We start from the raw sequence: 24,393 nt of genomic DNA on the forward strand, positions 1-24,393 counted from the left end.
AATAAAAACTGTTATACATGTTTTTTTTTTCCAGAATAAATCTACAGTAGCTAAAGAGAAAGAAAATAACAGGAAATAACATTAAATGGAGCTCTGTCCAGCAATCAGAAGATCCTTCTTCCAGGAGCTGGCTCTGTCTCAGTCACTAGAGCTATCAAACTCACCCCTCCTCCACTTCTTTTGTCATCAACACCCTTTAGTTGCTACTTCAGAACCTAGAACATCTTTTCACCTTAACCCCCAATTCCCAAGCTTCTTTGCTTAAGCTCTGGGTCCACCATGAAGCATATATTGAATAGCTTTGTTTGTTCCTTTGGTTATACAGGGGCTAACATCCAGGACAGCAATGTCCACACCACCATTTTTGACTGGGCACTTGCTGTGCTGTTAGTACTGGGCTCTTTTTTCTTGGTTATCCCACTTACTAAAGGAGCTAACAAGTAGCATTATTCACTAGCACAGAATTGCTTCCAGAAAACAAACTTCTTTGAATTGCTCTTGGCTTTAAGCAGTGCTGATCACGCCACGGTATTCTTCCAAATGTGGCTCTTGGAAATAGCCCTCAGCATCTTCTTAATGAAAGAAGTTTAGTAGTTCATATTTAGAATTCACTGGGATACTGTTACCCTGGGCCACAAATTGCATTTTGATACTTAATGTTGATACTTTGGGCTTTTTTTAATAAAGGAAATTTTCTTTTTTTTCACCAAGCCTAGAAACCCTCCAGGATGCTTTAATTTCCCTATTTATTCTGGATTATTTCATAGGTAGCAAGGTGTCTGTTAAGTGCAACACAGACAATTTTAACTAAAAAGTATCCAGCCATATGTCTTGTCCTTAATGTCTTGATTAACACATAATGGAAAGTATAGTATTCTAAATTTATTTTTATCATATACTGAAGATGTACATATTCTTATAATGAATAGAAATAATAAGCCTACTGTTTGCTTACTACTTTAGGCTTTAGACAATTGCATTAATGGGTCAGTTAATGTCAACTAACTCACTGTGAACCAAAAAGGCCATTTTACTCCTAGAAACTTAAGTCTCAGAAGATTTTTATTCTTATATTCAAGACTAGATTCTTTTCTTGAAAGAGAGAGAGAGAGAGAGAGAGAGAGAGAGAGAGAGAGAGAGAGAGGGAGAGGGAGAGAGAGAGAGATAAATTCAAGAAGCCTGTTAAGTGCAGGTTAAACTTTGGTCAAAATTGCACTATTGAAATTGAAATTGATGAAAATAAGTTGCTCCCCTCACCCTTCCCAAAGTCACAGATATGATCTTTAAAATCTGCTGCTCAGATTATTCTGGCAAAAGAACCAAGTGGTTGGCTAAGTGAGATATAGTAAGAGTTTCCCACACACTATTTAACACAACAATTCCTATTTATATAATAAAAGCTTAAGCGACTGTTAGGGTGGAACAACTAGAATGACCAGTTACTATGATGTGCACTGACCACCAGGTGGCAGACATTCAATGCAAGAGCTGCCCCCTAATGGTCAGTGCGCTCCCACAGGGGTGCACTGCTCAGCCAGAAGCTGAGCTCATGGCTGGTGAGTGCAGCGGCAGTGGCAAGAGCCACTTCTGCTTCCATGGCATTAAGGAGCAGTGAGAAGGTAGGCAGTAAGGAGGGAGGTCCTAGACTGAGAGAGGGTGAGGCTGGGCCGAGGGACACCCCCTCCCAGGGCACGACTTTTGTGCACCAGGCCTCTAGTTAGTAATAAGGGGGAAAGGAAGACCAATGGAAAAAGGAGACAGAGCTGCAAGGCTGAACTCCCCAACAAGGGCATCCCAATGGAAGAGGAGCATCTGAGAGCCTTGGAGTTTAAATAGTCAGAATTATCAAAGAGAAGCAAACACTAAACTTGAATTCAAGTCATTGCTTTGAAGGCTGGGTGTATAAATTCTCTTCTCCTCATAAACTAGAAAAGTCTTTTGTTTTCTCAGTTTACACAATTTATCCCACCATGAGTCATAGATTTTCATTTGCTTTCTACATACAGGGGTGGGCACAAGTAGGTTTACAGTTGTGAGCATATGAAACAGAGCTTATTCTTATATTAATTATTCATTAATTATTGTATTATTTTTTGTACGAACACCTGTAAACCTATTTTTGCCCAACTCTGAATAAGAAGTGTTTGAAGAATGTCAGACGACTTCTCTCTTTTGGGGTTTCTATTTTCCTCCTTTCTAAATGACCATTATTGCTGGTGGGGGTGGGAGGAAGCTGTGATACAACAATGGAATGCTTTGTTATCAATGGTGTGATCTTGTAGTCATTTACTCTGATAATTTAAAAGAATCTTAATCTATAGGTGAATACATTTTTGATTCTTACTCATTTTATTGCTGCTATACAATTAACAAACATACCAAGAACTGCTTAATATAAGCCCTGACAAATTTCCTTGTCCTTGACAAAAGTTCTGGTTCCTGCTGATGTGGTTTTGGAGAACAATGCAACAACTGGTAACAAACCTATGCTCCACAAAGTTAAAACAAACAATTTGCCAATGTTTTAATCACAGTTTAAGAAAATGATTTGTTTTTATTTTGGCAACAATATAGCCAAAGCTATAAGAGAAATTAACCTTGTTGGATCAAAGAGATGGGGAGACTCTTTAAATAAACAATTATAAATGCTGTATATTTTCATATAACACTCTATTAGAATGTCTTAAGGAATAAAATAAAAAGGATATATTTTATAAATTGCATAAAGCACTTCTTTATCCTGTGACATTCTTATTTAATGGGACATGATTCATTAGCTATTATTTTATTTATTTATTTTTCCTTTTATTAAATGCATATCAATATCAACATATTTGCAAACATTGAATTTGATAATCTTTTTCTGACTCAGATCTAGTTAATGTCAATAGTTTCATAGAAGAAGGACTTTGGGAATTAATGTTGCCCTGGCCATTACTAGTTATAAAATATAAAGCAATAAGTTGCATTGGCCTTACATTCCTCAATTATGTGACCTCTAAGGCTTCTTCTAGTCAATGACTGTTTTTTAAATTCTTTACAATGCAAGGAAATTTTGCTTCAGTGGAAAACTATGCATTGTTTAGAGTCCCCCTTCCAGGTTATTGAGTTCTGATTTGATGGGGCTCTGGACCTTTGAGTTATTTTAAAGCACTGCAGATTGTAGATAATTGGTAGCAATGCAAAATAATTCTTGTCTATAGACATGGAAATACATTCTGTCTAGTGGTAGTTTAATTGACTTCCCTCTCACACTGTTTAAAGAAGCCAGTTTTCCCTTTATTTATACATTCATTTAAGGGGACACACAGATGGCCAATAGGCATAAGAAAAAAATGCTTAATGTCACTAATCATCAGACAGATGCAACTTAGAACCAAATGAGATATCACCTCACACCTGCCAGAATGGTTACTGTCAATAAATCAACGAGCAGCAAGTGCTGGCAAGGTTGTGGAGAAAAGAGCACTCTTGCACTGTTGGTGGGAATGCACAGTAGTGCAGCCACTGTGGGAAACAGTAGGGAGGTTCCTCAAAAAATTAAACATGGAACTGCCTTTTGATCCAGGAATCCCACTCTAGAGATCTATCCTAAGAATCCTGAAACACCAATCCTAAAGAACATACGCACCTCTATGTACACAGCAGCGCTATTTACAATGGCCAAGACCTACAAACAACCCAAGTGCCCATCAGCAGATGAATGAATAAAAAAAGCTGTGATACAGATGCAACTGTATACTATGCAGCTGTAAAAAAAGAAGGCACTCTTACCTTTTGTGACAGCATGTCACAGGCGAGGGACTGAAGATAAGAAGCTGAAGGGAGCAGCCAAAGCACATATATTCATAACCCATAGATGCAGACAACTGTGGTGATGGCCAGAGGGAAGGGATAGTGGGTGCCGGGTGGAAGTGGGTAAGGGGGAAAATGGGGACATCTGCAATAGTGTCAACAATAACAATAATTTTCAAAATTTAAAATTTGTATTTTAATTTTATTAGGCTAACATTGGTTAACAAAATTATATAGATTTTAGGTGTACAACACTGTAATATATCATCTGTATATTGTATTATGTGCTCACCACCCCCAGTTAAGAATCCTTCCATCACCATTTATCCCTCCTTTACCCTCTTCTACCTCCCTCCAACCCCTTTCCCTCTGGTAATCACCACACTGTTGTCTGTGTATAACTTTTGCTTTGTTTCATTTATCCCTCTGACAGGGTCAGAAACAGAATGTTGGGGAACCAGCTAGAATTGTAAGAAATATTAACCGTGCTCTGTTAAACCGAGATTGTTTTATTCTGATGAAAGAAGGCACATTCTAACCTGGTTGGCAGTGACACACCTGGGACATGGGAGCTCACCTAAAAATGTAGCCCGTCCTCCCCATTTGGAGCTGCCTATTATCCTGGGAAGATGAACAACTTTGCTGCAGAAACCAGAATCAGCAGCTCTTTGAAACCCTCTCCCCCCCCAGCCCTTGCATATCACTAAGCCCTTTGAAGACCCTTGCCCTCTTGCATCCCTTTGAAGATCCCCAGCTCTCTACTAATCTGTTAACCACCCATTTGGCATGCCCTTTGGTTACTTCCCTATGTAATCTTTTGTCCTTTTACCCAACATAACCAGCTGGCAGCAAGGACCCACTGATTGCCCTGTTACCCCTTCACGCTTTTCACCCAGTCCCCTAAATCCCTCCCCTCTGACAGCAATTAGTGTGTTTTCTGTATCTACAAGTCTGTTTCTATTTTGTTTGTTAGTTTATTTTTGTTCATTAGAATCCACCTATAATTGAAATCATATTGTACTTGTCTTTCTCTGACTGGCTTATTTCACTTAGCTTAATATTCTCCTGGTCCATCCATGCTGTCACAAAAGGTAAGATTTTCTTTATTATGGCTGCATAGTATTCCATTGTGTAAATGTACCACAGTTTTTTGCACCTTTCTTCCTGATCTTGATATGTTTCTGTTCTTTTAAAAAAAATATATTTTATTGATTTTTTTACAGAGAGGAAGGGAGAGGGACAGAGAGCTAGAAACATCGATGAGAGGGAAACATTGACCAGCTGCCTCCTGCACCCCCCCCACCGGAGATGTGCCCACAACCAAGGTACATGCCCTTGACTGGAATCGAACCTGAGACCTTTCAGTCCACAGGCCGATAGTCTATCCACTGAGCCAAACCAGTTAAGGCAGTTTCTGTTCTTTAGATAATCCTTTGAACTGCTTGTGACATCTTATTGGTGTCATCATTAATACTTACTTAAAAGGTTAGCAAAACTAGTTAAAATATTTAGCACATGTTTATTTTCTTTCTGTTGAAAGGTCATGATTACTTTGATTTGTTTGGAAAACTAGCCTTTAGTAAAAATATAAAGGGAAAGTAGGTTTTTGAATGGAAAGTTTTGAAATTAGGTGTTTATAATCTCTGATCTCACAGATGGTTACCAATCTTCTCTTTTTCACTTTTTGTGCCATAATTTCACTTTCTAACTTTTGTTCAGCTACCATTCGTTTATTTTTTACATAGATTTGATGAATGACAAGCCAATGTAGCACTTGGTAATTTAAATCTGTGCTCCATAAAGCTAAACCAAACAAATGAGCCTATCAATATCTTAATCATAGTTAAAAATGATATGCTTTTATTTTGGCAACAATCTAGCACTCAAGAATTATAACTAATGATTTATAAGAGAAGTTAACTTTGCTGAGCCAAAGAGGGGGAAACTCTTTAGACAATTATAAGTACAGTATATTTTCACATAACTCTCTTTTGGGAGTTAATATTTTATTGAACTTTTTTCATCAGAATCATCACACTACATATACTGTATTCAAAGGGGAAAAACTTTACATCTAATAAATAAAAACAGATTTTTATACTTACTGTGCCCCACCACAGAGCATCTGCGTATGTAGAGAACTCTTTGTTGGCATCCTTTTCCACCAGGTAGACAAGGAAAGACGAAAAAATAAGAACCAAAAATCCTATGTACCAAGCTGTGATTAATTCCTAGATAAAAAAGGAATGGAAGATTTTTAGAAATGAAAACAATCTTTGAAAAAGGAAAACAAATCTATCTATGCATGATTCCATTCGTTTGACTACTTCCTGGATACTTATGATGACTTTTAAATAATCCATTATATATTGTGTCTCTAAATTACTTTAGCCAAATTCTGAAATGACTAAGTGTGCTAATGACAGGCTTATCAAATATTTCAGCAACCAATGAAAGGGTTTAAAAAATCTTGTTCTATGAGCCAGAAAGCAAGCCTTACCTTGCTGTGGGCATAAACCACAGAACCTAGTAATTTCCAAGTGCCTCCCCTTCGGTCCATGCGCACCATACGGAGGATCTGTAGGAAACGGAGACTTCTGAGTGCGGACGTGGCAAAAATGTTACCCTGAGTTTTTGCAGAAACAACTGCTATTGAAGCGATAAGAACAATGGTATCTGAAAGAAACAAGTTGAAACAGCCATAAGAAGCACGGCAAGGCATTTTCAGTTCTCAAAGCAATATTTCACAAAGGTTCACTCGGACCTGTTTGAGGTACCAATAACCAGATCTCGAACCCCAGCACCGTGTAGTGCTACCTGGGCTCTGCGATGCCTGAACAGCGAGAAGGCAGAGAGTAGGACCCTTCCATCCCTATAGTTCTGAGCCAAGACCATCCCATGCTCTACCTATGCAGTTTTGAACAACTTACTATTCAACCCTCAAGAAATTGGCAACTGCTTTCAGAGAGCTTGGTGTTCCAGGGAGCCTTGAAGCTGTGGGCAGCCTTCCCCAGCTTCCCTGCTTTCCTCAGCATCCCTGCGTGGCCAGAAGGAGCTTGCTCCTCAGTCTTAATACCTTGGCTCCCTGGTTGATGCCACAGAGGCATCCTACTCTGTCCAGCCATGAAAGAGCCACCTGGGACAATCATGTCTCTTGTTTACTTTAAAAAAATATTTTTATTTACTTCAGAGAGGAAGGGAGAGGGAGAGAGAGATAGAAACATCACTGATGAGAGAGAATCATTGATCGGCTGCCTCCTGCTTGCCCCACACTGGGGATCCAGTCTGCAACCAGGGCATGTGCCCTGATGGAGAATCGAACTGTGATCTCCTGGTTCATTGGTTGATGCTCAACCACTGAGCTACACTGGCTGGGCTCTCTTGTTTACTTGACAAAGAAGCTTGTAGCTCCTTTAAGCAAAAAAACAAAACAAAACAAAACAAAACAAAACACAAAACTCCTTATGTTGTGGAGTCTGCAGCATTACATTTTATTTACCAAAGGCCTCAACTAAGCGGAATACTCTAAGCTCTCTGCATAAGCACTCTTGATATCTGGTCAGCCAATTATATACAAGTTTGGAACACAAATTAAATAACATTACATTTGTTACAATAGAGTATGCAATTATACACACTGTGAGTTGCATGGGAATGAATATTTAATTTTTGACATATTGACATCTGGTCTAAAAAAATCTTCCCTTTTGTAAGCTAAAAAGAGAGAAAAAAAAATCTAACTAATGAAAGCATGGAAAAGATAATAGAGGACTTAATCGCTCCAAGGGTAAATATCTAGATGATGGAAAGTAGGCTTTGAAGTGGAAGACGTGAAGTGTGGACGAATGGCCTCCTATGACAATTTAAAAATAAGTTAGCTTGATCTTAACATCCTCAAATAAACTTTCCTTCCTGCTTCAAGTGGACTGTGCATGACTGGGCATCCACACAACATTATTTTAATGTTGGAATTTTATAACAATGATTGTCTTTTGAAATAAAAAAGAAAACTTAAAAGAGTTAAATGTGAAAACACCTGTTTTCATCATTTTAAGGGATTTACTCCTGAGACAAGCAGTTTACAAAGATATAGTCTTTATATGGCCCTGCTGGATATATATTTGCCTTTATTTTTCATTGTAATCCTGCTTCATCCAAGAGTACAAAGGACCCTTTTCTTCAAATTGAAGTGTTTTCAAATGTTAGATTATTAAATATGCATAACAACCATGATTTATTTATTCTATAAATCCCATTGTACAGATGAACAGGTGAGGCATACATTGTATGAGTTTTTAAAAAATCAGCTATAGCGCTATTAGACTAAAGCACAGAACATATACTATGAAGTTAATTCATTAAAGAAAACCTAGATAAAGTGAAAGGAACACTGCTTGGCTTAAGACAATTATGCACACAGTGAATTACAGTCTAAATGTTTGAAGTAACAAAATATGCAAAGGTAACAAAAAATTTAATTTAATACCCTCATTGTAATTCAGATCAGAAGAGAATGTCAGAAATTAGTAAAATCTACACTAATAATAGAGGAATATGCAAATTGTCTGGGACATGATCACAGTAACAGTAACAATTGAATAGCAGGCTGTGTGGGGCGACCAATTAGCATAGGGGTTAGTGAGGGATGACCAAACGATTGAACAGCAGGCTGCGTGGTGTGACCAGGCCAGAAGTGGGGGCAGTTGGGGGCAATCAGGCTGACAGGAGGAGCAGTTGGGCATGACAAGGCTGGCAGGGGCCAGTTGGGAGCAATCAAGCTGGCTAGGGGGGCAGTTGGGGGTGACCAAGCTGGCAGGTGGGCAGTTGGGAGTGACCAGGCTGGTGGGGGGCATTTGGGTGTGACCAGGCTGGCAGGGAGAGGCAGTTGGGGATGATCAGGCCATTGCAGGGTGGGGGGTAGTTAGGGATGACCAGGTCGGCAGAGAGCGGCAACTGGAGATGACCAGAGGGTGGGGAGGGGCACTTGGGAGCGATAAGGCTGGCAGGGGGTAAAGTAAGGGGTGACCAGGCCAGTGTGTGTGGGGGGATTAGGGAAAACCAGGCTAGCTAAGGGGGGCAGTTGGAGGCAACCAGGCCAGCAGGGGTGGGGGCAGTAAGGGGCAACCAGGTTGGCAGAGGGGGGCAGTTAGGGATGACCAGACCAGCAGAGGGGGGCAGTTGGGAGAGACCAGGCCAGCGGGGGGGGGGGAGGCAATAAGGGGTGACCAGGCAGGTGGGGGAGGCAGTTAGGGTGATCAGGTAGGCAGATAAGTGAGCAGTTAGGAGCCAGTGGTCCTGAATTGTGAGAGGGATGTCTAACTGCTAGTTTAGGCCCGATCCCTGCAGTTAGACATCCCCGAAGTGTTCCGGGTTGGTGAGGGTGCAGGCTGGGCTGAGGGGACCCCCCTGCTGTGCATGAATTTCATGCACCAGGCCTCTAGTGAAATCATCAATGAGCAACCAAATGGCAAACAATGAATGCAGTCACAGAAATGTTTCTGGTTGGGTTGCAGTCATCTGCTGAAATTTTGTTCTCAGTACCACCTAGAATATTTCCTAGGCTAATATTTTAGAAGTTGAAAGTAATCTTTACTTTTATTTATGTAATTATTATTTTTATAGTACACTATTTTATAGAATGGAGATTCCACAAGGTTGTATACTTATATTCCAAGTGCCTGGAACAGTGCCTGAAATATGGTAGGTATTAAATAAGTATTTATAAATTGAACTTAGATTAATAAACATCTAAAGGTAGCTTGAGCCTATTCTCGTATCACATTAGTGGCTTAATAACTGGAAGTATCAATCTAAAATACTCTTAGATTAGTTGATGATCACTTCAATATCTAGCACTGAATTTAAATGCATTAAAGTTTATTAAAGGCAAATCTCACTAAGATTTACTTTTTTTTTTTGGTAAAATTGGGCAGGGTCAGTCTTTAAAGATTGCAACATAGGAGGCTCTTGAACTCTCCTCCCACAGGCACACTGAATGGACAGCCACACAGGGAATAATTCTCTTTGGGGGAAATCCTAAAACTAGCTGAGGGACTCCTACACATCAGCTGAATGAGAAAATACCCCCACTGAAATCAGTAGGAAAGGCTGGGACACATTCTTGTCATAAACCTCGTCCCCAGCCTAATGCCACACAATTGGGAGGGAACCACCCCCTCCCAGCTTCTCTCTGAGCATCTAAGGGTTTGGGTCCCACATCTAATACCCCAACTTTTAAAACTCCCACTTGAGAGACAGGCTCCCAAAACACCTATCTCTGAAAACCAATGGCACTCGCGTCCATGAGATCCATAAGACTATAGCAAACAAAGAAGCAGTTATTAATGGGTATGAGCACTAGCTGTGGCTGTCCCACAGGGCTCAGTACAGAGGAAGTAGGCAGAAATGCTCACCTCCCAGTCTTTCCCTGAAAGGATTCTATTTGCATACTCAATTCTGCCTGAGGTCAGGAATAAGATAAGCATGCTCACTCTCACTACTTTTATTCAACACTAGAGACCTGATGCATGAAATTCCTGCAAGTGGCTCGGCCCCCACCGGCAGGTCAGCTGTGGTGACCACCTCGGCCCCTGCCGGGACCCGCCCAGAAGGACATCTAATCTAATTAGCATATTTTATGTTTTTATTATTATAGATAATATAAAAATCTTAGCTAGAATAATTAGAAAAGAAAAATAAATAAAAGACATTCAAATCAGAAAGGAAAATATAAAATTGTTACCTTTTGCAGATGACATGATATTATACTAGTATATGGGAAACCCGAAAGACCATCAAAAGTATTTGGAGTTAAAAAATGAATTAATTAAAGTTGCAGGACACAAATAGCAATATATAGAAATCAGTTGCATTTCTATACACTAACAATAATGTCAGAAAGAAAAATTAAGAAAAAAACCCATGGATTTACAATAGCATAAAAAAAAATCCTTAGGAATAACTTAGACCAAGGAGGGAAAGGATCTGTTTGATGAAAACTATAAGACATTTGATGAAAGAAATTGAAAAACACACAAATAAATGAAAAGATATTTCATGTTCATGAATTGAAAAAATTAATATTGTTAATATGTCCATGTACTCTACCAATATTCAAATGGTATTTTTCACAGAAATAGAACAAACAATCCTAAATTTATATGGAACCACAAAAGACCTCAAATAGACAAAACAATATTGAGAAAACAAAACAAAACAAAATAAAATTAGAAGCATCACACTTTCTAGTTTCAAATTGTGTTACAAAGCTATAGTAATCAAAACAGTATTGACATAAAAGCTGACACATAGATTAATTGAATAGAATAGAGATGCCGAAATGAAATCATATATATATGGTTAATTAATTAATTATAAACAAATCAAAATGTAATAATGGGGAAAGAATAGTCTCTTCAATAAATGGCATTGGGAAAACTGGACAGCCATATACAAAATGAAAATGGGCCACACAAAAATCAACTCAAAATAGACTAAAAATTGTAATACCTGAAACCATAAAACTCTTAGAAGAAGACACAGGTGGTGAGTTCCTTTAATATGGGTCATGGCAATATTTTTTTTGGATTTGACAGCACAAAGGTTACAAAAGGAAAATTAGTGAGTGGGACTACATCTAACTGAAAAATTTCTCTTCAGCAAAGAATGCCAATAATGAAATAAAAAGGAAACCTATGAAATGTGAGAAAAATATTTGCAAATCACATATCTGATAAAGTGTTAGTAGCCAAAATGTATAAATAACTAATATAACTCAATTAAAAACCCAAAGAGTCTGATTAAAAATTGAGCAAAGAAACTGAGTAGACATCCCCCCCCCAATATTATTAATCATCAGGGAAATGCAAAGTAAATTCACAATAAAACATTACCTTTAACCTGTTAGAATGGCTATTATAAAAAAGATAAGAAATCACAATGCTGGTGAGGGTATGGAGAAAAGGAAACCTTGGTGCACTATTGGTGGTAATACATGTTGGTGCAGCCACTATAAAAAAGCATGGAGATTCTTAAAGAAATTAAAAACATAACTACCACATGATTTAATTATCCCACATATGGGTAGAGATACAAAAGTAATTAAAACAAGCCGAAACCGGTTTGGCTTAGTGGTAGAGTGTTGGTTTGCCGACTGAAAGGTCCCAGGTTCGATTCCGGTCAAGGGCATGTACATTGGTTGTGGGCACATCCCTGGTAGGGGGTGTACAAGAGGCAGCTGGTCGATGTTTCTCTCTGATAGACATTTCTAGCTCTCTAGCTCTCTCTCTCCCTTCCTCTCTGTAAAAAATCAATAAAATATATTTTTAAAAAAGTAATTAAAACAAGATCTTGAAGAGATATCTGCACATACAGTTTATTGCAGAATTATTCTCATTAGCTAAGATATGAAAACAACTTAAGTGCTCCTAAACTTAATGGATAAAGGAGATATATAATATATATAATATATATAATATATATAATATATATAATATATATTTAAGTTACATATATATTATATGTAATAGAATATTCAGCCACCAGAAAGGAAATCCTAATATTTACAGCAAGATGAATGGACCATAAAGCCATGCTAAATGAAATAAACCAGACAAAGAAAAGCAAATACTGTACATAACTTACATATGTGGAATCTAAAAAAGCTAAACTCATATAAACAGAGACTAGAATTATGGTTATCAGGGGGTGGGGGTAGAGAAAGGGGAAATGAGATGTTGGTCAAAGATTATAAACTTCTACAATAGTTATAAGATGAATGAGTTCTGGAAATTAAATATATAGTATGGTGATTGTCTATACATATAAAAAGCCAGCAACTGGAATGCTGTAATAACTAGAATGACCAGTCGCTATGATGCTCACTGCAGCCAGTAAACTGGCATGATGGGGGCTGGGGCCACCAGCCAACCTCCCTCGGCCCCTCCCCCAGCCATCCCCACCCCTGATCAACCTCTCCCACCTGATTGGAGGAGGTCGCAGCTGGCCAACCCCACTGCAGCCCCGCCCAGATGGCCCTGTCCCTGATGGGCCACTACCACCCCATCAGCCAGCAGCCCCTCCCCCATAAGCTCCACCCCCGATTGCCTCCCCCACCCCAATAGGGTGTAGGGCTGGTGGCCAACCTCCTGCAGCCCCTCCTCCTGCCTGGCCCCACCCCAGATAGGGCCCCCCCCCACTCCAATCAGGGGCAGGGCCATCAGCCAACTCCTGAGGCTCCTCCCTCAGCCAGCCCTACCTCAATAGGCCCCCACTACTCCAATCAACCAGTGGCCCCGATCCACCCCAATTGGGACTGGGCTGGCCAGACCCACCCATGCATGAATTCATGCATTGGGCCTCCAGCATTTAATAATATTATATTAATCATTTGAAAGTTTCTAAGAGGATATGTCTTAAATGATTTCAGCACAAAAAAGGACATGGTAATTATGTAATGTAATGGAGGTGTTAGTTAATAATCAATTTATAATAAATGTGTATCAGATCAATAAAATTTTAACTTACACAGTATTATGTCAATTATATCTCAATAAAGCTGGGGGGAAATTGGGTGGAACAGCTTAAACTGTTCAATTAATTAATTATCTAAAATGTCTTTCAAAACATAGGTGCTTTGTCTTAGGAGAAGATATCACATCCTATCTAATAAAGAGAGAATATGCAAATTGACCGTCACACTGCCACAAAGATGGTGGCACCCATAGCCACAAGATGGTGGTGCCAAGTCCCCTCAGCACCCCTGGAGCCCCACAGTCCTTTCATCCTAGCTGGGGTGGGGGGCAGCAGGTACATGGTATAGCCAGACCCACTCTCAGTCTCAAAGCTACCCAGAGCTGGCCCGAGGCACAGGCAAGCCTCAGTTGTCGGCTTCCCAGCCACCAAGCACTGGCCCAAGGTGCAGGCAAGCCTTGGATGTTGGCTGCCCAGCCACCCAGGGCAGGCCCGAGGTGCAGACAAGACTCAGATGGCAGCTGCCCAGCCACCCAGGGCTGCCCAAGGCTCAGGTAATCAGGGCCAGCTGAGGCTTGTGCTGCCGGCAGTGGCAGCAGCAGAGATATGATAGGGGCGACACCTTCCCCTGATTGCCAGGTTGCCTCCCATCCCTGAGCACTCCCATGCTATGAGACGGAGGAGGCTGGGCTGAGGAACCTCCCCTTCCAGTGCATAAATATTCATGCACTGGGCCTCTAGTTTTAGTATAAGAAAGCAACTATAGACACCCTTTAAGCTCTTTGGCTTCAGATACATTTATTTAAACATTCATAAGTAAAGCAGTTAATAAAGTATCAAGTATTATACTAGACACTTGCATTAGAAATGAATATTCATTCTACCATCTAACAATGAATCTATCAAAAATATTTGTTTAATCACTACTAAGTACCAGGCATTGTGCTAAATTCTTTATGTACAGAAATGATTCTCAAATGGGGACAATTTTGCTTCCCCAGGGACAACTGGCAATGTCTGGAGACAGGCTATTTGGTTGTCTTAACTGGGAAGGGGTTTGCTACTGGCAACTACTGGTAGAGGACATGGTTGCTGTGAAATATCCTACATTGCCCAGAACAACCCTTAGGAAAAAGAATTACCCAGTCCCAAATGCCAGTAATGCAAAAGTTGGGAAAGCTTGATGCACATTTTTAAATTTAGTCAAAACAACCCAATGAGACAGTAATTATTATCTCCTTCTTACAAATGAAGAGCTAAGGCTTGCAGTGATCTATTAGTCAAGGTCCAAATCCACGAGAGGCTGAGCTGGCCCCTAATTGACACCAAAGTTGTGCCCGTAAGTATGGTACACTATTCCTTGGATAAAAAAAATCCAGGGTGACATAGGTCAGGGTGGGATGGGGATGAGTGAAGGGAGAAAGGGATAGGCTGTGAGAGCAAGTGAATAATAAAGCAAGAATAAATTGTTACTGCATAATGCATTCGGGGAAAAGACAAGTGCAAGGAGGATAAAGCAGATATAAAATGGCACTAAAAACAGATGGTACTTTTATGGATGCATCAAGAGAAAATGGGGCTAGAGAAAGAAATAGAACTGCTAATAAACAAGGAGGAGCTCCAAATTGCATGGAGGGGGGCGGGGGAGCATGTGATCCTGAGCTCTTAAAATCTGCCTCTCCCAAAGGAAACAGACGTGAGCAAGTTGGGAAATAGTGAAGAAATAGTTATTGATTACAAGCAGCCCATTAGAAATGTGAAATATAGGCTTATAAGATATTAGGAAGTAGGTTCACATACTTACTGAATCACTTAGAGTGATTTATGGACGAATTCTTGAGATTTGAGGAGGCTGCAAAGATTTGAACAAAGTAAAAACTGTAATGATATTTAAGACACATAAGGACTATAAAAAAGCTTATTATGAGACTCCAGTGGAACTTGCTTCCCCTATTATTTACAAAATCAATATACATTGATCATTGTGGTCCCTGTTTGAGAGAGATCAGCCACTGAAATATTGAAAAGCCCTCATTACAGGGTGGATTCACATTCAAGGATATCCTATCATGCAGCCAAAGATTGGGTTAAAGCAAGGCCATTTGTATATCTGAATTCTGATAGACTGAATTATGTTGCTACAATTACATGGAACAATATACCTATTAGAAAGTATACAGTCATCCCTTGGTGTCTGTGGGGGATTGGTTCCAGGATCTCTCATGGATATGAAAGTTTGAGGATGCTCAAGTTCCTTATATAAAATGGTGTAGGTTCAGCAGGTGTGGCTCAATGTTGAGTAACCTAAAATCCATTTACCCATGAACCAAGAGGTCGCTTGTTTGATTCCTGGTCAATGGCACATGACCAGGTTGTGAGCTTGAGCTCTAGTAGGAGGCATGCAGAAGGCAGCTGATAGATGTTTCTCTCTCATCGATGTTTCTATCTCTCCCTCTCCCTTCCACTCACTCAAAAAAACAATCACTAAACACACACACACACACACACACACACACACACACATATATATATATATATTTTTTTTTCTCTTTTAATTATTTTTTCTTTTCTTTTTTTCATTTTTTTAAATTAAGGTATTATATGTGTACATATCTTGCCCTTGCTCCCCACCCCTACACTCCCATACATGCCCTCCCTCCCCAGAGTTTTTCGTCCATTGGTTTTGCTTATATGCTTGCATACAAGTCCTTTGGTTGATTTCTTATCTCCCCCATATCTCTCTATCCTCCACGCTGTAATTTGACAGTTTGTTTGTTGCTTTACTATCTCTGTATCTACCTTTTTGTTCATCAATTTATAATGTTCTTTATTATCCATAAATGAGTGAGATCATGTATTTTTCTTTCATTGACTGGCTTATTTCACTAAGCATAATATTCTCCAATTCCATCCAGGTTGCTGCAAATGATAAGAATTCCTACTTTTTTATGGCAGCATAGTATTCCATTGTGTAGATGTACCATAGTTTTTGGATCCAATCATCTGCTGATGGGCACCTAGGCTGTTTCCAAATCCTAGCTATTGTAAATTGGGCTGCTATGAACATAAGGGTGCATATTTCCTTTCTGATTGGTATTTCTAGTTTCTTAGGATATATTCCTAGGAGTGGGATTACTGGGTCAAATGGGAGTTCCATTTTCAGTTTTTTGAGGAAACTCCATACTGTTCTCCACAGTGGTTGCACCAGTCTGCATTCCCACCAGCAGTGCACGAGGGTTCCTTTTTCCCCCGCAACCTCACCAACACTTGTAGTTTATTGATTTGTTGATGTTAGCCATTCTGACAGGGGTAAGATGGTATGACATTGTGGTTTGATTTGCATCTCTCGGATAATTAGTGACTTTGAGCATGTTTTCATGTGCCTCTTGGCCTTCCTTCTGTCTTCATATATATTTTTTTAAAAAAATGTATTTGGCCGAAACCGGGTTGGCTCAGTCGATAGAGCATCGGCTTGCGGACTGAAGGGTCCCGGGTTCGATTCTGGTCAAGGGCATGTACCTTGGTTGCAGGCACATCCCCAGTAGGAGGTGTGCAAGAGGCAGCTGATTGATGTTTCTCTCTCATTGATGTTTCTAGCTCTCTGTCCCTCTCCCTTCATCTCTGTAAAAAATCAAATATATATATATATATATATATATATATATATATATATATATGTGTGTGTGTGTGTGTGTGTGTGTGTGTGTGTGTGTATTTGCATATGACCAACAGACACCCTCCCATATACTTGAAATTATCTCTGGTTTACTTATAATACCTTATACAATGTAAATGCTATATAAGTAGTTGTTTAATGTACAATATATATTGCTTAGGGTATAATGACAAGAAAATAAAAGCCTGTATATGTTCAATACGGACACAACCATCATAGGCCTAACTTTGTAGTACACATCAGCAACAATGTACATTTTCCCTCTGAATATTTATGATCTGAGGTTGGTTGGATATGGATATGGAGGGCCAACAGTAAGCTACATTTGACTTACTTTAAAATCATAGTGGGAAGAACTAAATAATATGGATTAAACAAAGCATGGTTGAGCACTTTTAATCTTATAACTGTAAGGATAGTTACATTTTCTAGAGGTAAACCACAAAGAGAGCACTTCTTGACTCCTAGAAAACTGTCTGAAGTCTCAGAAAAATGTTCCCTGATAGCTAACATGTATTTTCCTTTTGCACTTTAAACTCATTACATCTTGTTATCTCCGGGAAAAACATATTCCTGATGACTGTATCCTCCTCTCCCACCACCATTTTTGTTTCAATTCCTTGAGCTCTTTTTAGTGGCTAAACATTGAATAGATTTAACCAAATGGATGTTTGAACATTGTAAAAGTGATAACTGCCATAAACTATCAAAACATTGGACATTGTATGAGATAGGAAATAAATTTAATGAATTGATTTACTTAGTCAACAACTTGTTAATGACCTTTAGGTTACTTAATTTTCGCTATTAAAATGTAAGGACCTTGAGGCAGGAGCATGGAGAGTATGCTGGGAGCAGGGAGGTAAGGAGGTCAACTTAGCTTGAGTGGAGTGAGGATGGCAGACAGATCATGGTGTCTTTGGGAAGAGCCATAGATGTCCTGATGGGATTTGAGCAGAAGAATGCAAGGTCAGATTCCCATTTTAGAAGGTGGGTTTTGTTGCCTTTGAGAAACAGATTAGGAGGGGGCTGGATGGCAGGCATGGAAGTCAGAAGCCATTGCCATGCTTTGGACAAAGAGTGAGAGCGGCTTCAAAAGAACCAGGTTAAAGTGAGGAGCATCAGAGAAGGGGTTGAATTTGGGACATGTTGTGAAGTTGAAGATGTCAGGACTTGCTGAAAGGTTGATTGTGTGGTGTGACACAGAAGGGAAGCTAAGGGTAATATCTGGGTTTCTGGCTGAGCAATTGAGTGAATGCAGTGCTATTTACAAAGATGGGGAACTGCTGCAGTAGGGAGAGGGAGAGCAGAAAGGAGGGCTCTTTGAAGAGTAAAATTAACAGCTTGGTTTTAGCCACATTAGGATTCCCTCTAGACCTCTGGCAGACAGTGGGTGAGGCTGGAGGCCTGCATACTTAGGCAATAGATGTTTTGGTATGTTTTTTATACCACAGGACTGATGTCCTCCAACGTCAGTAACCTACTGAAACTATTGCTTCAGAAGGTGGGATCACAAATGTTTAATTTCAGATGTGGGTTACAGATTGGAGGATGTAGGAGGTTGTGTTTTAGTATTTATAATACAGAAAAGGAGCATTTGTCCTCTGAGAATCACTGTGAATGAGTAGGAGGAAAACCTATCCTATTTAAGGCACACTATAGCGTCTTGAGTAAATTACCTAGGTGTAATCCCGTAAATCCTCAATTAATCAAAAGGGTGAAAAGTCATGCATAGTTTTGGATGATTCAGGACTCATTTTAGGGCAATGACAGAGTGGCTACATATTATGTCCCTTTAGCTATACTAATAATAGCCTAGGGCCATCACGACCTAAACGACCAGATGCACAACCAGTCTCGAGGAATGCATAGAGCACCTCTCAGTCCCTCCCCTATGGCCCACAGGCTCCTATCACAGCAAGGCTGGTGGCAGGTGGGTGAGCAGGGTGGCTGGGGGTGAGCGGGGTGAGGCAGGTGTGGCAAGGTCGTTAGCTATGGTGGCTGTGGATCAGGCCCAGAGAGAGAGGCAGGGCCTGATCTGTAGCTTCCATGGTTACTGGTGAGGCCTTGAGAGAGAGAGAGAGAGAAAGAAAGAGAGAGAGAGAGAGAGAGAGAGAGAGCGCCTCATCAGCAGCCACTGAGGCTGCTGGCCAGGCTCAGAGAAAGAGAGTCTAGGCTGATTAGCAGCTGCCATAGAGGCTGCAGATCATGCCCTGAGAGAAAGGCAACTGTCAGCAGGCCATTCTGAATTTCCCAGAAGAGCCAATGGCTGCCTAGGAGGTGGAGCTTTTGATGCTGACTGGCATAGAAACCAACCAATCAGAACCTAATGTGAGTGAACTGTGAGGAGCCAATGGCTGCATAGGAAATGAAGCTTTTGATGCTGACTGGCATAGAAACCGACAAATCACCTAATCTGGGTAAACTTCCAAGGCAGAACCTAAGGTGGGGGTTGAGGAGGGGTTTTAAGGGCAACAGCTGTCTGGTGTGAAGTGTAAGAAAGCGGTTCAATTTTTTAATGACTGATTTGGCAGTATAGTGCATATGGCTGGCTATCAATCCAGATATAGGAATTATGTATTTTTGTCTATAAAAAGCATCTCCTCCTGCTGAAAAAGGTTCCCCCCCATTTAAACAATCCTATCCTATCCTATATAATCTATCTATATTAATAAAAGGATAATATGCTAATTAGATTGTGTCGACTGGCCATCTTCCGGATGTCTGACTTTCTTTTGGACAAAGCCAGGGTGGTGGGGGCTGAGACAGAGGCAGTTAGGGGTAATCAGGCCAGCAGGGGAGGGAAGTTGGGGGCGATAAGGAAGGCAGGGGAGCAATTAGGGGTGATGAGGCAAGCAGGAAGAGATGTTTAGGGGCAATCAGGAAGGTAGGTAGAGGGGTCAGGGGCAATCAGGCAGGCAGGCAGAGTGGTTAGAGGTGATCAGGCAGGCAGGCTGGTGAGCAATTAGGAGCCAGTGTTCCCAAATTGTGAGAGGGATGTTTGATTAGAGAGGGTTCATGGTGGGCTGAGGGAACCCCTACCCTGTACCAGGCCTCTAGTATAGAAAATAAAAAATGGCTTTTAGAAGCAGCCATTTTGCATGTTGATGTCTTTAGATGTTCTTTTCCTCCAGCCCTTATTTTCACAAGCACCAAATGAAAAGCCTCAGCCAGTTTCAGTTCAGCAGAGCCCCACACCTGTATTTGATTTCAGGTCTAAAAAAATTGGATTGCGACCAATGAATGATCAAAGTTGAGACTTCTTTTGGAAATCCCCTAGCATCCTAGGATAAAACCCAATGCTTAGATATCTTGTTCAGTGTCATAACCTGAGTGTTTATACATCTACAGTCAAACAATGTCATTACAGGTTTAAATTTACAGATTGAAAGCAAAATACCTAACTTTCAACACCCCTTTTTGCACTTATTCTAAGCAGTTGAATGATACGGACTCTTTGAATTTTGGCAGCTGGTTATGTTTAGTAATGCTGGGAACTGTAATTTTTCTTTGAGAAACTTGATACTTATTTTCAGACATCAAGTTACTGTTAATCATCATCTACTACTAAAAGTTTCTGAAAGGATATCTTTAGGAAGTGCTTTGAATAGACAGTGCTATTTGGATTTTGCAGATGAACATGCCACTTCAGCTAAAATGTCACTAAGCAAAGGGAACCTATGGATGAGGTTTCATTTTAAGTCTTTTGGAGTGAAATTACCTGGTACACCTGGCTTTCTTAATCTTTTTCAAAATGAAACTTATTTTTAGAAGTAAGAAATAGACACAGGTTAGGCTCCTGAATAATCCTCAGGGATAAACACTGGAGTGTGAAAAATGGACTTATTCTTCTATAAAGAATGAAAAGATAGTGCTTAAAAGGAGTAAATGGCACAAGCCACAAATAAATACCTGGCACTCATTACAATTTTGGAAATTCTACGTGTTGCCATGTGCAGATCTATCCTACCCTCTCTCTGTATTTTTAGAAGATTATTAACTAAACAAATTGTGCTTAATTACACTCTAAATTCCATCTTTAATTATGTAATTTTTGCCCAAATTTTCCCTCATTGGCACTAGCTATAGGGCCGTTTTTAGAACATTTTAATTTCATATTTGCTTTCATGTGCTACTGTTTATGAACCCTACAAAGTATATTTCTGTTCTTATCCATGTTTCAAAGGAAGGAAATGGTGTCCTGGGGAGACTTATAGAAGAGATAATACAGTACAGGATTATAATTTGTGGTCAACAACCCGGGAAGCTACAGCTCGGTCTGCCAACACACATACGGTCTCATAACACATTCTTAGCTATGAGGAAAAATCCTATTTTGGACTCACTTTCTTTTCATTATCAATTCCTTTCCTACCATTATGAGGTCTTTGAATGAGTCATGCTCTGTTTCAAGGAGAACAAAAACAAGGGTTATTGAAAACATGTGATGATTTGACCTAGGCATCCTTTATAATGAGGCTGGAGATGGCCTACCAGAGCTCAGTGCCATTCGGAGCAGGGTATTTTCCCACACACTAAATGTGGAGAAGCATCAAGAAAATTTAATTAAAAAATAGTTTCAGATGTGCACATTTTAACATTATGACCAGTAAATACTCCAGAAAACCACAGAAACTTGATAAGAAATGGATTCTTAAGGGCAAATGTCTTGAGGATTAGCTACAGTCATTTGATCTCCAAATTCCAAACACAGTTTTGGAGTCTGTGGTAGGAGCTCAAAGCAAATATAGTATTTAAAAGGCAATAGTAAGAACATTGAGAGAAAGGTAAATGGGGGTAGAGGAGCCTCCTGTAAAGAAGCCTATAATTAATTACAAGCATGCAAAGTAAGCACTTTATTTAAAAATATCATCACATTCATGTGATCAAACAAAAGTAGGGAACTGAAGCAACTAGACCAAAAAATGCAGGCAAAAATTATTCTTCTGAAAACTCTTGATAACTGAGGTAAAGGTGCTATTTCATATTATTATTTTTTGTCTTGCATTGCTTGAATAATTGTAACAATTTTCCCCCTTCATTTTCTCATATTTACATTGTGTATGTAGAAGGTACAATGGGAGGGGGTTAGGATTTTACATGTGAATGTCTACTAGCTTGAACTGCTTTGAACTTTTTATTCACTTGATACATATTTATTGTGGCCAGAAACTGCTAGGACCTGGGTATACAATAGTAAAGGCATGGATGGGACTTGGATGGGTGAACAAGACAGATGACACCCTGAACACATGGGGATGAGAGGACAATTGGCATAGAAGACACTGAATAGGGAAGTACAAGAAACACAGTGCAGGGTCAGCTAACCAGGGGCCAGGGAAACCAGGGGAAAATATGGGGTAAGCCATAATGGACAATCAAACCCCTCTTATTAACCCAACATCCTTTAGGTACCATAACACAATCATATCTGAAATGATCACATCTAAAGAGCTCTGGAATAAAATACAATAGTACCTGGAAAGTTTCCTCCCCATCCACTCCTCTTTGAAAATACAATATATTATTTAAGGTATAAGTCTCTCAAATTCTAGGAAATCAGCATTGACGGAGAAAAAGTAACCAACAAAAACATACAAAGAGGTCTTATAGAATTGATACTTTTTCTTCTGATTATATTTATTGATTCTGGGATTGATCAGAGATTAGACTGAACCCATTACTTTTTTGATTCAGTGTATTCCATTAACAGTTATAGTGTATTTATTACATGCCAGGCACTAAGCTAAAATTTTTACATGTATTATTTAATTTAATCTTCTTGGGCAATCTTTTGGGAAAGTACAACTAAAATTCCAAGTTTAATATTAAATAAATGTGTGGAGAGCAAATTAAGGCCAATCAAAGAAAACCTTTCCAGACAGGGCTCTGTTAAGGGAGTTAAAAATGCTGTTTTGTGTTACTTCAGCTTAGGGCTGAGAAACACTCAAGTGAAAATCCTATGGTAAGTTACCTCCAACATTATCTTTTGCAATGACAAAAATGCCTCCAGTGTGAGATTCTGCATAATGGTACATTATGGGAACCGATCAACCCATCCAATATCACTGGACAACAATTATAATAATAGTCAGCATTTATGTTGTGCTTACTATATGCAGGCAACATTATTTTTATTTAATAGTTTTTAAATAGTCAATATGTTTATAGTTTAAATATCAAAATGGTATAAGGAGAAATTAATGATTACTCTTGCTCTCAGCCCTATCCCCATTCACTTTGCCCCTTCTCATTATCAAGTGAACATTTTAATTTTTTATTTTAAAACCGGGACAATGTGTCTTTATACAAATAAAAAACAATACGATCATATATTGTTTCTCTTTTCTTACACAAAAATATAGCTTACTACATATGCAGTATTACATTTTTTTCCTTTTACTGATATATACTGAGATCTTTCTAAACTACATAACTATATAACTTCATTGCATTTTATTTATTGTATTCTTAGTTTATTCAGCTACACTGAATATTTATTATATATTAATGAAACTATTAGGAAGCATATTTTTGAGTTGAAGTGTAAATGTCATGTAATTTTATGAGACATCTACAGTTTTCCATAAGGGTGATACCATTTTGCATTCTATGGAATATAAATGCCAATTTTCTCATGGCCTCACTAAAAATGTGTAGTCAGATTTTGGATTTTGTTAATCTCAGGAAATACTATTAGAAATACAGGTGGTTTTCTGTGAACTGCCTGTTCATACTCATTTGACATCTTTTATTTTTTACTAGAATATTAAATTTTTTTCTGAATTTCTAGAGCTCTTTACATTTTAAACGATTAACTTTTTATCTTTGATAGGAATTTTTCCCCCCATATTTGTCTTTTGACTTTGCTTGTTTGTTTTATTTTATGTAGTATTATTTTATTTCATTTAGCCTAATTTTATACATTTTTAATTAAAAAATATATTTTATTGATTTTGTAGAGAGGAAGGGAGAGAGATAGAGAGTTAGAAACATCGATGAGAGAGAGTCATAGATCAGCTGCCTCTTGCACACCCCCTACTGGGGATATGCCCGAAACCAAGGTACATGCCCTTGACCAGAATTGAACCCGGGACCCTTCAGTCCCCAAGCTGACGATCTATCCATTGAGCCAAACCGGTTTCGGCAAATTTTTAATTTTTATGTTGTCTAAATTTATCAGTATTTTCTGCTATAGTTTCTATATTTTTAGTTGCAGTTAGAAAGGTCTTCTGGTTCCATGATTACAAAAGAATTTACCCATTTCTGCTATCCAGTATTTATAGTTTTATTTAAATCTTTGATTTATTGGAGTTTGTCTTGGAATATGGTAAGATATATATGGATCAAATTTATCTTTTTCAAAATGAGTAATTAGTTGTACCAACATCACTTATGACACAATAAGAATGAAGTTGAAATTAATAAATTTGAGCACATGGGATTGCTAT

The 24,393-nt window shown here is 39.1% G+C and overlaps 1 protein-coding gene across 2 annotated transcripts in view; it reads right to left on the bottom strand.

Annotated features, from left to right (window-relative positions):
- The window catches only part of KCNQ5 (potassium voltage-gated channel subfamily Q member 5), a 492,894-nt gene that overhangs the window by 100,805 nt on the left and 367,696 nt on the right, over positions 1–24,393 (bottom strand). For both annotated transcript variants that reach the window (XM_036414202.2, XM_036414201.2), the window contains exons 4-5: positions 6,296–6,471; positions 5,901–6,026 (exon numbers count right to left, since the gene is read on the bottom strand). In XM_036414202.2, coding sequence (XP_036270095.1) covers positions 5,901–6,026; positions 6,296–6,471 — 302 coding nt within the window. The remainder of the gene's footprint in view (positions 1–5,900; positions 6,027–6,295; positions 6,472–24,393) is intronic.

Source organism: Pipistrellus kuhlii, unplaced genomic scaffold (genome assembly GCF_014108245.1).
Source record: "Pipistrellus kuhlii isolate mPipKuh1 unplaced genomic scaffold, mPipKuh1.p scaffold_m20_p_5, whole genome shotgun sequence".
In the NCBI taxonomy this organism is placed as follows: domain Eukaryota; kingdom Metazoa; phylum Chordata; class Mammalia; order Chiroptera; family Vespertilionidae; genus Pipistrellus; species Pipistrellus kuhlii.